Genomic DNA, 15,598 nt, shown 5'->3' with positions numbered 1-15,598 from the left:
CGAGCGCACAGATGTACCTTTGATTGGGTAAAGCGCAGCCTGCTTCCTGATCTGAAGGCACGCCCACTTGTAAGCTAAAGCGCACACGTTCTGAACGGGGCTACCGACAGATTCAGTAGCGCAGCTCTGAATCTGTTCTTGAGAGATTAGCTTAGACTTTGGGCTTGTTTTTCTGTAATGTCACTTGGTAGTAGCTGGTTGCGTTTTAGGGTTGTTTCTAAAGTGTAGTTGCTTTTTTGGCCTTGCTTCCAAACGTTTTTGATTAGTGTTTAACCTAGTGGTTCTCAAACATTTTCATGTCAAGGGGCCCCAAATGAATGTGTAATTGTCCACGGACCCCCATCTGAAATAATAATTTGTGCCGGGATCCCTGTACAAAATTTGTTGTTAAAATGTTTCAAAAATAGTCCACATTTTGCACTTTTTCCCCTCATGATTTTTTTAAAGATAGCCGATCTACAAGCTCACAATGCGTTGCGACCTTGTAGATCGGCTATTTTCAAATAGCTAACGTATACGCGTCGGTTTGAAGTGCTCATGTGGCCTATAGTCACTTCTTTTGGGCTTGTTTTCATAGACCTGGTTGCTTGTCTCGTAAAATCTGTCAAGGTGTGGCAACACTGAAAGCAACTCTTAGGCCAATGGAAAACACAGCTGTTGAGGGCCACCTTAGTCTCACATGCTTTTATTCTCACTTATACCTAATTAAACCAATTCATTATCCACCAAGAGCTCAATTACTGAACAAGGTTGCGCTAATGAAACAAGTTGTCATTCCTAAAAGTCCCAGAGGCTCTCAGACTACGAAAATAACCTCGTTACACTCACCTTCCCAAATGCAAGGCCGCTGGCAGGAGGGTTCAGGTTATGCAAGAAAGCGGTTCAGTCGTGGAAGAAGTACTCACAGTTTTTAGTAAAAGTATCATTACCACAATGTAGAAATTGAGAGCTTGTTGTGAGCTTGTTGTGAGCTTGTTGTGAGCTTGTAGATCGGCTAATTTCAAATAGCCGAAGTACTTATTTTGATACTGACAACAAAAGTCTGAGTTAATTCATCACTCAGGATTTTTGCATACTCCTGTCTTGCTTCACCCGCTGAGCGACAGCTGATCCCTGCCAAGTCCCCTATCAGCTGACGCTCTGCTGTAACTCTGTCATTGATTAGCTTGCTGTTTTCCCTGCCTGTGGCATTCCATGTACATTATGCACATAGAAGGGCAAGGAGGTCCCACAACAGAGCCATGCTGCCAAACTTAATACATGCTTAATTATGTTAGCTAAATTACTGTTTTCATATGCAAATAATATATTTTGTTTTGGCGAAAGGGGTCCTGACAGAATAACATTAAAGCGGCACTATGTAACTTTCTTTTAATGAATAAAATGTAATGTTGTCCAATCTGTATGTTAATACAATATAACTAATACAATTGTGGTGGTTGTATTTAGTCTCCCTGTTCTTTTATTGAGACACTTAGATCCTGTGTCTAGGTGAGACATGACCTTTGACAAAATCCTGTTTCTGGTTTGACAATTTTTTTTACCAGAAGGTCAAGATTCTATTCATCCGCTGAACAAGCAGGCAGGCTCTACTAGCTCAATGGTAAAAAAATGTCAGCACTGGCACAGGAGACCTGGATTCAAATCCGGGGTAGAAGAGGAAAGTTACATAGTTTTAAGTTAAATCTTTTCTTTTTTTTTTACTTACATTTTTATCATATGATTTTGCAGACCCATTTTTTTCACCCAGTGTCAATTGTCTAAGTAATCCTGGGCGCTCCACTCCCTCTGCCAGCCTAGGGAGAGCCCAGAGCCGAGCCTCCTTCAATGCATGAGAGCTAACAAGCCTTCTTATCACCCGATAGGGGTGAGTTTCCCCGGTTGGACGTAGCGCGTGGAAGGAACACGTTATTCCAACCAGTTCCTTTCCCCTCCATCAGGCGCCCTGGCTGACCAGGGGGAGGCAGTATAAGACCAGGATTACTGCATGTTTTTGTGTGGGTACCCACACTAGGGGACATGGGGAGAACATGCAAACTCCACACAGAAAGGCCCTTTCGCCAACCCCACCTAGGGTATGGGCACTGATGGGAATCGAAACCAGGACCTTCTAGCTGTGAGGCAACAGCACTACCGACTGTGCCACCGTGCCTATTTAAGTTAACTCTTAATGTACAATTTACAATATATTTATTTTCCTCCAAGATTATGCATTTCCCTCTTTAACAGAACTTTATTTCAGTGACCATACTAGTTTCAGAATATCCCACCAGAGTTCTTTATTTTTGTTTAAATGTGAAGCAGTGCTACAATAAAAGGTCTCTGAATATACGACCATATGAGCAGTTCAACAAGTGACGCTCAACAACGGTCAATGTTGCACACTTCCAGAAAGACACCATGGTACTTTGTCAGGCTTTATGATTGGACAGCCTGAGGGAACCTTGATATCCGTTGTCATGGATACCTTTTCTGCCTCTACGTACTTCATTGTTTTGGTCTGAACTGGATTTAAACATGACGGGGAAAGAGGAAAAGCTATCAAAATAAATAAATTGCAATAGAAGACAACAGAACCCTTCCTCCGGGGGGCTTCAATGAGGTATAAATGCCGAACATAAAAAGTGAGTCCAGTGACTTATTTTGAAAGTGCAATAAACTGTAATTAAGCTTTAAATAACTGTCATGGATTATGCAGCCAACATAAACAAACAGCAATTTTTCTGCTCAGTATTCCCTTTGTTAAATGTGAATAATTAATGCACATTATTCTGTGTATTGTGAACATGATTCCATACATGAATAACTGTTCATTAATGATTCTGTGTATTGTCAAGGTTATTCCATACATGATTGCTACCTTTCTCTGCGTTCAACCTATAACACACACACACACACACACACACACACACACACACACACACACACACACACACACACACACACACACACACACACACACACACACACACACACACACACACACACACACACACACACACACACACACCTCATTAATATAACGAGCTAGCAGTCCATGTATTCAGTGTTCACTTCTACATCTTAATTAGTAGTGACCACTGCTTCCTGTCATTAATACTTATCAATATTAATGACAGTATTTAACTGTGTGTTTGATCATACAGCCTACATGTCCCTTTGTGTGTGTATGTGTGTGTGTGGGTGGGTGTGTGCGCGTCCGTCCATACGTCCGTCTACGTCTGTGTGCCTATCCTCAGGAGATTACTAAATTACTGCACTGGTCCTCATCTACCATAACGTCCCCCCCCTCCCCCCAACACACACACACACACACACACACACACACACACACACACACACACACACACTGTGCTCTATCACATTGAGTATAATGAAGCTTCAATCAGGCATTTAGTTCAGAGAGCGAGCAGCGGTCACTGAGAAGCAGCGTATCGACTAACTGTCAGAAAGTTATTTCCAGGCGTAGCTTTACGAATAGCCCTGCTCCTGCTCTCCCATTGCTCTGTGCCTCTGCATGGGCTGAGTAGACCACACACACACACACACACACACACACACACACACACACACACACACACACACACACACACACACACACACAGAGCCAGCCTGGGGTCAAGGACACACAGGCACACCCAGAGGTTGGGGTGATGAAACAAATGGTGGATTTGTTAATAGGTGGGGGAGACAAATGCAGAGTAGAAGTCACTGCTGCAAGAACATCATGACACAGAAGACTCCATCCATGAACTGACGATGTGGTCAGTTTGACTTGTCATCATGAGTCTGTTTCTTCTGTCCAGAAGAAATCACCCACATTCTTTATACAAAACAAACTCATTATCCAGTGCGTGTAGGTATTACATCATCAGTTTTGGTTTTGTATCTGATGTTCAGAGCAGTGTACTGTATATTATTGTTATAGTAGTAATCCACTGTTCTCTTTGCTGCCTTCAGGTCTCTGAACTATGGAGGGATAGGAGCCATTATAGGCCATGAGCTGACTCATGGATATGATGACTGGGGTAAGAATGACAACTATTTAGTCCACATTGTCCTACAACAGAACTCAAACACTGACCACTTAGAGTTATTAACATTGTTAGTGATACTGCAATAAATAATGGTCCGCCTCTCATTTGTAGACTTGTTACGGCAAATGTAAGTGTAAAAATGTTCAATAGTGGAAGGTGTAGGTTGTTAGGTGTGATCACCGTGGTGCGCAAATTACGACGCACTTCTTTTCTTTTGTTTGCTTTATTTCTCACACTGTGCAGGGGGTTACAGGGTATGCAGGTTTAGTTGTGTGTGGTTTTCTGTATATCAGACAAAATACAGAAGGAGAAAAGTTACCCACATGTATTCAAAGTAACATAAACATAATTCTATTATACTGCACATCAAACATATCCAAACTCAAAACAAACTTACTTAGAATGAACGCACACGCTGCTGCTCTCTGTACCAGACCTGACACACTGACCAAACATTTGCTTTTATACAGGTGCATGGGATTACAAATCAAATCAGCAGCAGGTGCAACTGAATGACCAATTAACTGCTGTGCACTCAGCACAGATTGAGGTGAAAACAAAGGGTCCATTTAGAGGAAAAAACTGAAACAATACTACTAAACTTAGGGTTGGGGGAATCTTCTTAACAGCCGCCCCCAAATCTGGCATATAGATTTGCCATCAACGAGAAGATTCGTTCTGTCCATGTCCTAATCTGGGATGGCAGGGAGCTTGATGAGGCGGGCGACAGGCCTCATGTAGGTTTTCCCCCCGATATCCACTTCAGCTGTCCGTACTCGTCCATCCACCCCTGGGACAACCTTGCTCACCCGTCCAATTGGCCACAATGCCCTTGGCAGCTGTGGGTCAACAACCATGACCACTGTGTCTGACTGGAGGTTTGCTGAGTCGTTCCACCACTTAGAGCGGGTCTGTAGAGTAGGCAGGTAGTACCTCACAAAGTGCCTCCAGAACTGATCCGCCAACACTTGGCAGTGTCTCCATCGACGGCGGCTGAGGAGCTCTGCCTCCGGGTAGACAGCCTGGGGCAATGCTGAGTCAGGCCGCCCCATGAGAAGCATGTTTGGCGTGATTGGTTCTGGGTCTGCCACGTCTGTGGACAAGTACCCCAAGGGTTTTGAATTCAAGATCCCTTCCACTTCAATGAGGACAGTGCTAAGAACTTCCTCAGTGACGACTTGTGCCTTCATGGTAGCATTCAGGGCGGTCTTGATACATCGGATTTCACGTTCCCAAGCTCCCCCGAAATGAGGGGCACTTGGTGGGTTGAACGTGAACTTGATTTGCTGCTTCCCCAGCTGGGATTGAAGGGTGGGATGTAGAGCTTTGAAGGCCTCCTGGAGTTCTCGATCTCCACCTCTGAAATTCGTGCCCTGGTTGGAAAGAAGCTCTGCAGGTTTCCCTCTCCGGGCAACGAATCTTCGCAGGGCCATCAGAAAGGAATCTGTATCGATGCTAGACAGGAGCTCTATGTGGACGGCTCTAGTGGTCATGCACTTAAACAGCACACCCCACCTCTTCTCATGCCGTCTGCCCACTTTCACTAGGAGGGGCCCAAAGCAATCCACTCTGGTGGAAGTGAATGCTGGCTGGTATAGACGTAGACGGGATTCGGGCAGGTCAGACATCTTTGGGATAGTAGGTTTGGCCCTCCAACGCTGGCAGTCTACACAGGTCCGCTGGTGTTTCTTGATGGCCTCTCGCCCTCTAAGAACCCAATATTTGCGCCGAATCTCTGCGTACAGCCGCTCTGATCCCGGATGCCGCAGATCTTTGTCAGTGTCCTGAATTATCAACCTTGTCACTGGGTGAGCTGGGTCTAGGACGATAGGATGAACGGTATAGGGCTCTAGGTGAGAACTGCGCCGCAGTCTTCCTCCCACCCGGATGAGGTGTGTACTTGTGTCGTACTCTGGAGCCAGAGTGAGCAGGCGACTCGTGGAAGATACAGGTTTACTTGCTGCTAACTGCTTGAGCTCTTCTGCGAAACATTGTTCCTGAGCCTTTCCCAGGACTTCTCTTTCCGCCTCTATGTGGGCCTCTGCAGAAGGAGTTCCTTGCAACCCAGCCACCCCGTGACGAGACAGTGCAGTTGCTTCGACCAGTTCTCTGAAACTGCTAAACTGCCCTGGATCTGGTAAAGCAGGGTCACTGGATGCGATGGACAGACCGCACCTCCATTGGGTCTTCCTGGTCCTCAGTCACAGGTTTGGTTGGCCATTTATCAGACGACTGCCGGAGAAAGGCGGGGCCCTGACTCCACCGACTCTCTGTAGCGAGCTCCTGCAAAGACAACCCTCGCGTCAGGTCATCTGCCGGATTATTGGTGGAGTCTACGTAGCGCCAAGCCTGCACATTGGTCAGTTCCTGAATTTCGGCTACTCTCGTGCCTACGAAGACTTTGTAGCGGCACGATTGAGACTGAAGCCAAGTTAAGACTGTTGTGGAGTCTGACCACAACACTATTGAGCACAGAGGCAGAGTGAGCTCTTTTTCCAGCAAGGTGGCTAATTGTGCTGCGGTGACAGCACCACCCAACTCGAGCCGTGGCATGGACTGCTGGTGCTTCGGGGCTACTCTTGATCTGGCTGTTAGGAAAGCCACTTCGACCTGCCCCTGGGGATTTTCTGTACGCAGATATGCCACTGACCCATAGGCACGTTCAGATGCATCACAGAAGATGTGTAGATCTCTGACACTGTCTAGGCGGTCCATTTCGGCACTGGAATAGCAGCGGGGCAATGAGATCAAATGCAGGTATTGCAGTTCTTCTTCCCAGGTGTTCCAGGCCTGGAGAATCTCATCAGGCAACAAAGGATCATCCCACTCTCGATGCTTGTCCCACAGCCGTTGTACCAGCACCTTGGCCCTTGTGGTATAGGGCACAATAAATCCTAACGGATCATATTGGCTCGCTTGCACACGGTAGATATTTCGCATCGTGGGCGTGGAGCTCTCCTGTATTCGACACTTGTACCCCAGTGTGTCCGATTGGCACAACCAGCGGAGCCCGAGTGTCTGCTCCTGGGGTTCCACACCTGCCTGGTCTTGACTGAGCCAAAGCTCACTGCTCTCTGCTTGAGCTTCTTTTGGTAGGTGACTGATCACCTCCGGTTTATTACTCGCCCACTGCCTCAGCTCGAATCCACCTGTAGACAGGAGGGATGTCAGCTTGTCCACCAGTCTCTTTGCCTCATCCGTAGAGGACAGGCTCTGCAGCTGGTTATCCACGTAGAAGCATCTCTCGACTGCCTCTCGGACATCCTCTCCAGGCAGGCTATGGTCGATCACGTGCTTCTGCAGCGCGTAGGTGGCGCAGCATGGGCTGCAGGGGGTCCCGAAAGGGAGGACCTGCCACTCGTAGATACTAGGGGGATCCTCTCTCTTCAGGTCTCGCCACAGAAACCGGAGCAGTGACTTGTCTTCAGCCAGGAGTCTCACCTGGTGAAACATCCCCTTTATGTCACTACTGACAGCGACAGAATGTTCCCGGAAGCGCAGGAGGACGCCGAGAAGTGTGGAGCCCAAGGTAGGTCCAGGCAGGAGGAGCTTGTTCAGGTTCTCACCCTTGTACTCGAATGAGCAGTTGAACACTAATCTGTTCTTGCCATTGTGGTGGACCAGGTGATGGGGGATGTACCAAGTTTCGGTTTGGCCCACCGTCTCTGGGGGAACTTTAATGGCATACCCGGCCTGCTCCAACTTCTGAACTTCTGCTGTGTATACTGTCGCCTTCACTGGGTCTTTGCCTAGACGGCGCTCCACGCTGCGCAGGTTTGCCAGTACAGCCTCTTTGGGTGCTTGCAGCTGTGGCATATCCTTCACTCTCAGCAGGGGTGTGGCGTATCTTTGTACCCCGTTGACATTCACCCGAACCGTCTTGGCGTCCAGTAGGTTCACTGCTTCCTGATCTCGCTTTGACCTAGTCACCAGTTTCTCACTCCGATATGGCAGTGTGTCTAGCTGCCAGAGCCTTTCCACCTGTCTGAGCAGCTCTTCATTCGGGGAAAGCGTGGACATCAGCAAGCATTGTGAAGGGGCAAGGGGTTGTTTGATGAACTTGGTTGGACCCTGGAGGGTCCATCCTAGCCTTGTGTTGACCGCTGCGGGACCCCCCGGGGGCCCTAAATGAACTGGCTCTATTGGGGTGATCAGATGTGGATAATCCGAGCCAATCAACAGGAGCGGGTGGACACAGTCAAGTTGTTGAAGTGGCAATCCCTGGAGATGCTTGTATTTCCGTTGGAGAGCTGCCACTGACTGAGTATGCACCGCCAAACCCAATTCCCCTGCAGTGAATGCACCATCGATTTTGAATCGGCTGTGCGGCTGGCTGGCGGGGGAGATTGTGAACGATACGGTTGAACCACGGAGAACTTTAATGTCTTGCCGTACTGTTCCCAGAGCTAGTTCTTCTGGCGTCCCTTTGATGCCCAGCTGCTTAGCTGCGGCTGCGAGGAGGATGGTCCTCTGGGACCCATCATCCAATATTGCATAAGTCTCTACTGTATGACCTCCATGGCGGAGAATCACTTTGGTGATCTTCAGCAAGACCTGACTACAGCCAGCCCTGCGATCCAGGTAGTAAACATCACTTGCAGCACCCCCCAGGCTGGCATTCTCCTCCATGGGTCTCGTGTTGAGGTCATGCAGAGCTTCAGCATGCTTGCCTTTGCATATCTTACAGATCGCTCTGAGCCGGCACTGTGCCGCCTGATGACCACGGCCACATCTCCAGCATTTCTTGTTAGACCTGATCCACGTACTCTTCTGCTCTTTGTTAAGTTGGATGAAGTTTGAGCACTGGTCTAGGTAATGCAGGGAGTTGTTGCAATATGGACAAAAGGGTTTTGACTTTTCCGGGGCTGGGTTTGTGGAGAGTGCTGGCTCTTTAGTGGTGGTGGAGGTTGGCTCTGTGCCATGTAGGATGGTCGTCACCTTACGTGATTTCTGATCTTTGTGTCGATCCTTCCTCGGTTCTGTGCTCTCCTTCCCTTCACCACGGCTAAACTTGAGTCCACTCTGTTGGATCTCAAGCTCATACTCCAGCCAATTAGCAAAGTCAGTAAGGGTCGGGACTTTGATCTTCAATGGATGAACATATCTCTTGAAGTTGGCATACATGTCATGGGGCAGTTTGGCTGCGAGTCTTGTGACGTGTGAACCACACTGTAGCTCTATGTGGCCATCGTCACCCAGCTGGTCTAGCATGCCTACCAGAGCTCTGATGTGCAAAGCAAACCTTCTGAAGCTCGCTGTATCCCCACTGCGGATAGTAGGCCCATCCATAAGCTCTGCATTTCGTTGCAAGGCCAGCTGGTGCGGCTGACCGTAGTGGGCACTGAGAGACGCCATGGTGTCGCTGTATGGGTAGCGGGAGTTGCTGTAGGAGTCTGCTATTAACTGGGCTTCTTCAAATTTTAAGTGGTCTGTAAGCACCTGAAATTTAAATCTCTCTGTTGCATCTCGTGGTAGGAGATTCTCCAAAGCAATCTTCAGTCTCGCGAACTCCCTCGGATCCTCTCTAGTGAACTTGGGGATCGTGGGCTTCGGTCCTCGGTAGGTCCTTTCCTGTCGAGGGGGTGAAGGGGAGCGGTGAGGAGGGGGGGCAGGGACCTGCTGCATTCGTGAGTACTCCTGGAGGCGAACTTGGTGAGGGGGTAGCCTATGGTATGGTCTGTCACCTTCCTCAGTGCTCCACTCGTCTGATGCTACTGAACCCCCATCTGGTTCACAATAATCAGGGGTAGGTGGCCGTGGTGGCGGCTCCCCTAATCTCCTCATGTGGGCTATGAGTTCATTTACCATGTCCACCGGTAGCCCTTGAGTCGATGGTGGAACGTCATCCACGACTGGTGGTGGTGGCAGCGGCCAGTCTCCCTCCTCTGGCTGAACTGCCCCGCGATGCCCACCTGGAGGTAGGTTGTGGCTCGGTGGTGGAAGGGCAGAGCCAGAAATGGTGGTTGGGGCCAACTGTGTGTTGGGCCGGGACCACTGCTCAGGTTGTAAGGGGGGCCTGACCGGTATTGTTCGGACAGGCAGAGGGGCAATTGGGAAAGGTAGAGGGGGGCTAACGGCCATTTGGACAGGCAGAGGGGCAATTGGGAAAGGTAGAGGGGGGCTAACGGCCATTTGTCGTTGCACATCCAGCACAGTTGTCCGTAACTGCCGGTTCTCCTCTTGGAGCCGCCAGATAGCTCTGAACACTTCTGATGAGGCAGCTGTATTAGGGGTATTAGGCGGGGGGTACGGCTGTGATCTGCCATAGGTGGTGTCGGAATCGTCCATGCACCCAGGACTTGACCCAGTTCCATCTATAGTTACATACTGAGTACTTGGCTCATGCGAAACCGTGCTCCATTCGCTGTACCTCTGTCGTTGAGTGAGGGGCGCCCTCTCGGCGTATCCCTCCATTTGCTGTCGTTGGGTGAGGGGTGTCATCTCGGCGTATCCCTCCATTTGCCGTCGTTGGGGGAGGGGTGTCATCTCGGCATATCCCTCCATTTGACGGAATAATGGCTCTACTGGTGCTCGATGCTGCACAGTGCGACTTTGGGGATTAGGTGGTGGAGGTAGTCTTTGTACAGGCAGGGTGTGTTCGTAGTCCTCCAGCCAGCCTGGAGGTCGCACAAGGCGCTTGGGACGCACATCCCTACTTGGTGATGAAGACATCTTACAGTACTTCCACGGAAACCACCTTATCCGGTTCGAAGGACCATGTAAAAATGTTCAATAGTGGAAGGTGTAGGTTGTTAGGTGTGATCACCGTGGTGCGCAAATTACGACGCACTTCTTTTCTTTTGTTTGCTTTATTTCTCACACTGTGCAGGGGGTTACAGGGTATGCAGGTTTAGTTGTGTGTGGTTTTCTGTATATCAGACAAAATACAGAAGGAGAAAAGTTACCCACATGTATTCAAAGTAACATAAACATAATTCTATTATACTGCACATCAAACATATCCAAACTCAAAACAAACTTACTTAGAATGAACGCACACGCTGCTGCTCTCTGTACCAGACCTGACACACTGACCAAACATTTGCTTTTATACAGGTGCATGGGATTACAAATCAAATCAGCAGCAGGTGCAACTGAATGACCAATTAACTGCTGTGCACTCAGCACAGATTGAGGTGAAAACAAAGGGTCCATTTAGAGGAAAAAACTGAAACAATACTACTAAACTTAGGGTTGGGGGAATCTTCTTAACAGTAAGTGTGAATAGAATCATTTGAATTCTTCCCTGAGAAGAGAACTGCCTGGGATTTAATGTGCATAATTCAAGTCCTTGTGAGTCCAAATCCCACGGTTTGCAAACAACTTAAACCAGTGGTTCCCAACCTTTTCTGGATGCGGGCCCATTGAAAGTGTTCCGCGGCCCACCCATCCGACCACTTAACACGGCAGCTGTGTTAAGTGGTCAGATGGAGGATGGGCCACATGCATTCTCAGAGCATGTTTATTTTAATGAGCCATCAATCGATTGTGTTCTGGTTTGGAGCAATGGAGCTAAGGTTGTATACTTTAAGTTAAGCCCACTTTAAGGGGCCCACTTGCAATATCCTCACGGCGTGGTGACTGATCACTGACTGGCTGAAACAGAATGTCACAGAGCAGCTGTTTTAGTATGTGATGTTCCACCCTGTCATCATCCTAACCATGGACCCGCCTCTTGCTCCTCATCTTAGTGATGCAATGGTTCATGTCCCTAGGGGGTCAGTACGATCGCCACGGCAACCTCAAGCAGTGGTGGACGGAGGACTCGTACAGGAAGTTCCAGAAGAGAGCGGAGTGCATCGTCAAGCTGTACGACAACTTCACCGTGTACAACCAGATGGTGGGTTACATGCAACACACGCACGCACGCACGCACGCACTCACGCACGCACGCACGCACGCACGCAGCTCCTCAAAATCCTATGTCTAGAGTAAAAGTGGAGTGTAATTAACATTATTGGTGCTTTTCCTTCTCCCCCTATGTTCAGGTGAATGGTCGTCTGACTCTGGGTGAGAACATAGCTGACATGGGAGGTCTCAAGCTGTCTTACTACGTAAGTATAACATCTCATGAGAACCATCTGTTCGGTGCTAGTGCACGTGTTTACCAAACTAGACTACAGTGGTGGAGTGCCACATTTAACCACTTAAATCCTATTTAACGTGTTTATCTGAGTCCTCCAGGGGTCTACACTAGGCCCACCTCCCCCCCCACCCCCCCCCCCCCTCTGCACAAAATATCCTCACCAAAAATACTACAAGCTCACAACGTGACACATTTCTGAGAAGTGAGAATGCATCTGAATTTTTTGGTGTTCTGTCCCTTCATGATTTGCGTTTGTCCATTCTCTCTCTCTCTCTCTCTCTCTCTCTCTCTCTCTCTCTCTCTCTCTCTCTCTCTCTCTCCAGGCATATCAGAAGTGGGTGAGGGAACATGGTCCAGAGAGACCCCTGCCCGGCCTTAAATACACCCATGAGCAGCTCCTCTTCATTGCCTTTGCACAGGTACCAGCTCTGACTGTGTTCCATGATGCAGCAGATCAACAGCAGATGAATGGAGGTGTTTAATGGCCGATTGATTGTTCTCTGTCTCATCAGAACTGGTGCATGAAGAGGAGATCTCAGTCTATCTACCTGCAGCTGCTAACCGACAAACATGCACCAGAGCACTATAGGTACACGCACGCACACACGCACATACATACGTACGTACGCATGCATGCACGCACGCACGCACGCACGCGCAAACACAGGACATTAGAATTAATTAATATAACTACTGCAATTACTATAGTTAGGCTGGAGCAAACCTACACACGCACACACACACACACACACACACACACACACACACACACACACACACACACACACACACACACACACACACACACACACAAAATTACAGCTTACAAGGCTGTCACATTGCACTTTTCCATGTACAGGTGGTAGTCATGGAAACCCTATCTATTATCAAGAGCTCGTCAAATCTGCATGAGAGCTGTAAATGAATGTTACAATATTTAACAGAAATGTTAAAAGCTAAATTTGCCTCATTATAAGCAATATACACAGCTTTTGTTCCACCTACTGTATGAATTTCCGTCTGTGCTCAGAGATGTTCATAAAATGTGGGCAGGAGGGATGCTAATGGTTGATTAAAATTATACATTTTATCTGACTTTAATATTCACATTTTGCTTTGGAAAGTTGTTTGGTGTCAGTGAGTAATTTGATAATTAGTGCCCTTGAATTAATTTGTGTGCTCAAATTAAAAAAGTGTTGCTCTCTCATTTGCAGTTAATGGAATCAGCTTAATCCTGTTCTCACCTTCTTATTAAGCAGCCAGTACACACTGTCCTGACTACCATAGACTGACTATAAGTCAGTGGATCAGTCTGATGAAAGGTGTGGGAAAGGTTGCTGAATGCAAGCACTCTACTTACAGCACAGACAGTCGGCTGTTATGGAGCTAGAACTTGGGCTTGACATTAGCTAAACACATGAACATGCCTGCATCATGCTTAATTACAGCATTTATACTGTACATTCACATGAATTCAAATAATTTGAGAAATCATAGGAAAACACAAAGATGGTTAGGGTCACAGGACATAGACAGAAGGTAAAATAATAACTAAATGCTATTTAGACATTGGGTATTTTTCGGTCTCATTTAATAGACATTGCGTTTATTACGCTCTCATTTAATAGACATTGGTTATTTTTCGCTCTCATTTAAAAGACATTGGGTTTATTTCGCTCTCATTTCGCTCTCATTTATTAACACATTTTGCTCTGGACCCCCTGGTATCCCCCCCAAGGACCCCTGGGAGTCCCCGGACCCCACTTTGAGAATCAATGGTCTACACACCTCACACATCGCCCTGCCCTGCTATGTTTCTCCACAGTAAAATGTGTTCATTGTCTCCTGCAGGGTGATTGGCAGCGTGTCTCAGTTTGATGAGTTTGCCCGTGTGTTCCACTGCCCCAAAGGGTCCCCCATGCACCCTGTGGACAAGTGCTCCGTATGGTGACCTCTGCACCCTGGATCACGCCTGGGCTGATCTTTGACACCTTCACAGCCTCCTCTTCGTCCACTTCCTGTCTCAGATGACCTGTTCTGTCTTTAGTTTTTCATCCTGTTTCATCTCCGTGCTGGATGTGCATACTGTACACACTGTAGCACCTAACTCCTCATTTCCCACACGTACAAGACTGAGAGCAATCTTTATTTAATATTATTGGTCAGTAGGAAACACAGTTAGCAAGCATTATTATCAAATGTTAAATTTACATGCCATTTGATTATAAATATTTGCCTATGTTTAGATTAGCATTTATTTTCAAATCATCTATTTTTGTATCTCAAATTATGTAGACATTGTGCGTATAAGTTCCATAAGCGTCTTATATTAAATTATACGTTTCAAATATTATTATTACTACTATTATTATTATGGTGGTATGTGGCATAAGCTCAAATATGGAGCGGTCAACTTGCTTATCTAAAACAGAATATGGATTGGAAGCAAATAAGCGTCCCTGGACTGAAGGACACAAGAGACAGAGAGGACTTGAGGAAATGTTCCTGTCTAAATGAAGATGGACAAAGATGGATTTACAATGAACTGGAGTCAGTACCACTCCTCTGCCTGCCAACATTATAGAGTGTTTTTATTTTGGGAACTGACATTGTGTTGCAACGTTGTCCTCTTGTGGTTAAAAGAGGAATGGTCACTGGTAGTGAAATGTCCACGTCTTTCTGCACCGACATCTAAATACTGTGAATGTTTGTACGGTTTTTAAGATCTGTCATGTTTTGTTTGTTTTTAAACAGGTGACTCCATTGTGATCTTTTACCTCAGGATTTGTAGCAAGTAATGACGCCACAAAATGCTAAAGGGAGGGTGTTGTCTGCCTGTCTGTCTCTTACACTCAACTCCTTTTGGATACAGTGATGAACTGACAGATTCATCACCAGTGGACTTTGAAAAGTTACTGAACCTTTGATCTAGAGTACCCGACCGCACGGCTGTTTTTCACTCTGTAGTTCCTGGTATGGTTGGAAGCCTGGAAGCATGACTTGTGGGCCCCAGTTTTATTGGAAATCGAAGTCCCCCTTCAACCAGATTACTTACTAATTTTCCTGCATTCTCCCATGAACTCTCATTAACCCCAGACAAACTACACGAGAACTGAGTAATCTGAAAGGGAATGGTAATTTCCCCTGCTCCCATTCACTGGCAAACAAAAAAATCAATTCTGTACATAATGTGTGCCAACCGTTGACTACACTACATACATTTGTACAGTGCTATTTGAAGATTTTACTTTTGTATACAGACTCTGCTGGTACAAAACATTGCTATTTTTGTGCAGCTGGAAACCATTGCCGATACGATGATTGTACAATTTGATGAGAGCGCATGTTCCCCCCACAGTGTTCAAAACCACAAACCACTCTGGTCGACATTCAGTACGTCATTTTCAACTATCTCTCTCACGCACACACAGTCCTCTGACCTACAGCTGCTGGGTTGTATGTGGTTGCTATCTCC

At 47.2% G+C, this 15,598-nt stretch overlaps 1 protein-coding gene across 1 annotated transcript in view; it reads left to right on the top strand.

Annotated features, from left to right (window-relative positions):
- The window catches only part of LOC308085747 (endothelin-converting enzyme-like 1), a 57,035-nt gene extending 41,480 nt beyond the window's left edge, over positions 1 to 15,555 (top strand). Inside the window, exons 14-19 of the mRNA XM_080429056.1 lie at positions 3,961 to 4,028; positions 11,729 to 11,877; positions 12,026 to 12,091; positions 12,447 to 12,542; positions 12,636 to 12,712; positions 13,975 to 15,555. Of these exons, the coding sequence (XP_080285182.1) occupies positions 3,961 to 4,028; positions 11,729 to 11,877; positions 12,026 to 12,091; positions 12,447 to 12,542; positions 12,636 to 12,712; positions 13,975 to 14,074 (556 nt within the window). The 3' untranslated portion in view covers positions 14,075 to 15,555. The remainder of the gene's footprint in view (positions 1 to 3,960; positions 4,029 to 11,728; positions 11,878 to 12,025; positions 12,092 to 12,446; positions 12,543 to 12,635; positions 12,713 to 13,974) is intronic.
- Positions 15,556 to 15,598: the final 43 nt, after the last annotated feature.

The sequence above is a fragment of the Gymnoscopelus braueri genome (genome assembly GCF_963280865.1).
Source record: "Gymnoscopelus braueri genome assembly, chromosome: 5".
In the NCBI taxonomy this organism is placed as follows: Eukaryota; Metazoa; Chordata; class Actinopteri; order Myctophiformes; family Myctophidae; genus Gymnoscopelus; species Gymnoscopelus braueri.
This window is presented reverse-complemented; position numbering and strand designations above follow the sequence as displayed.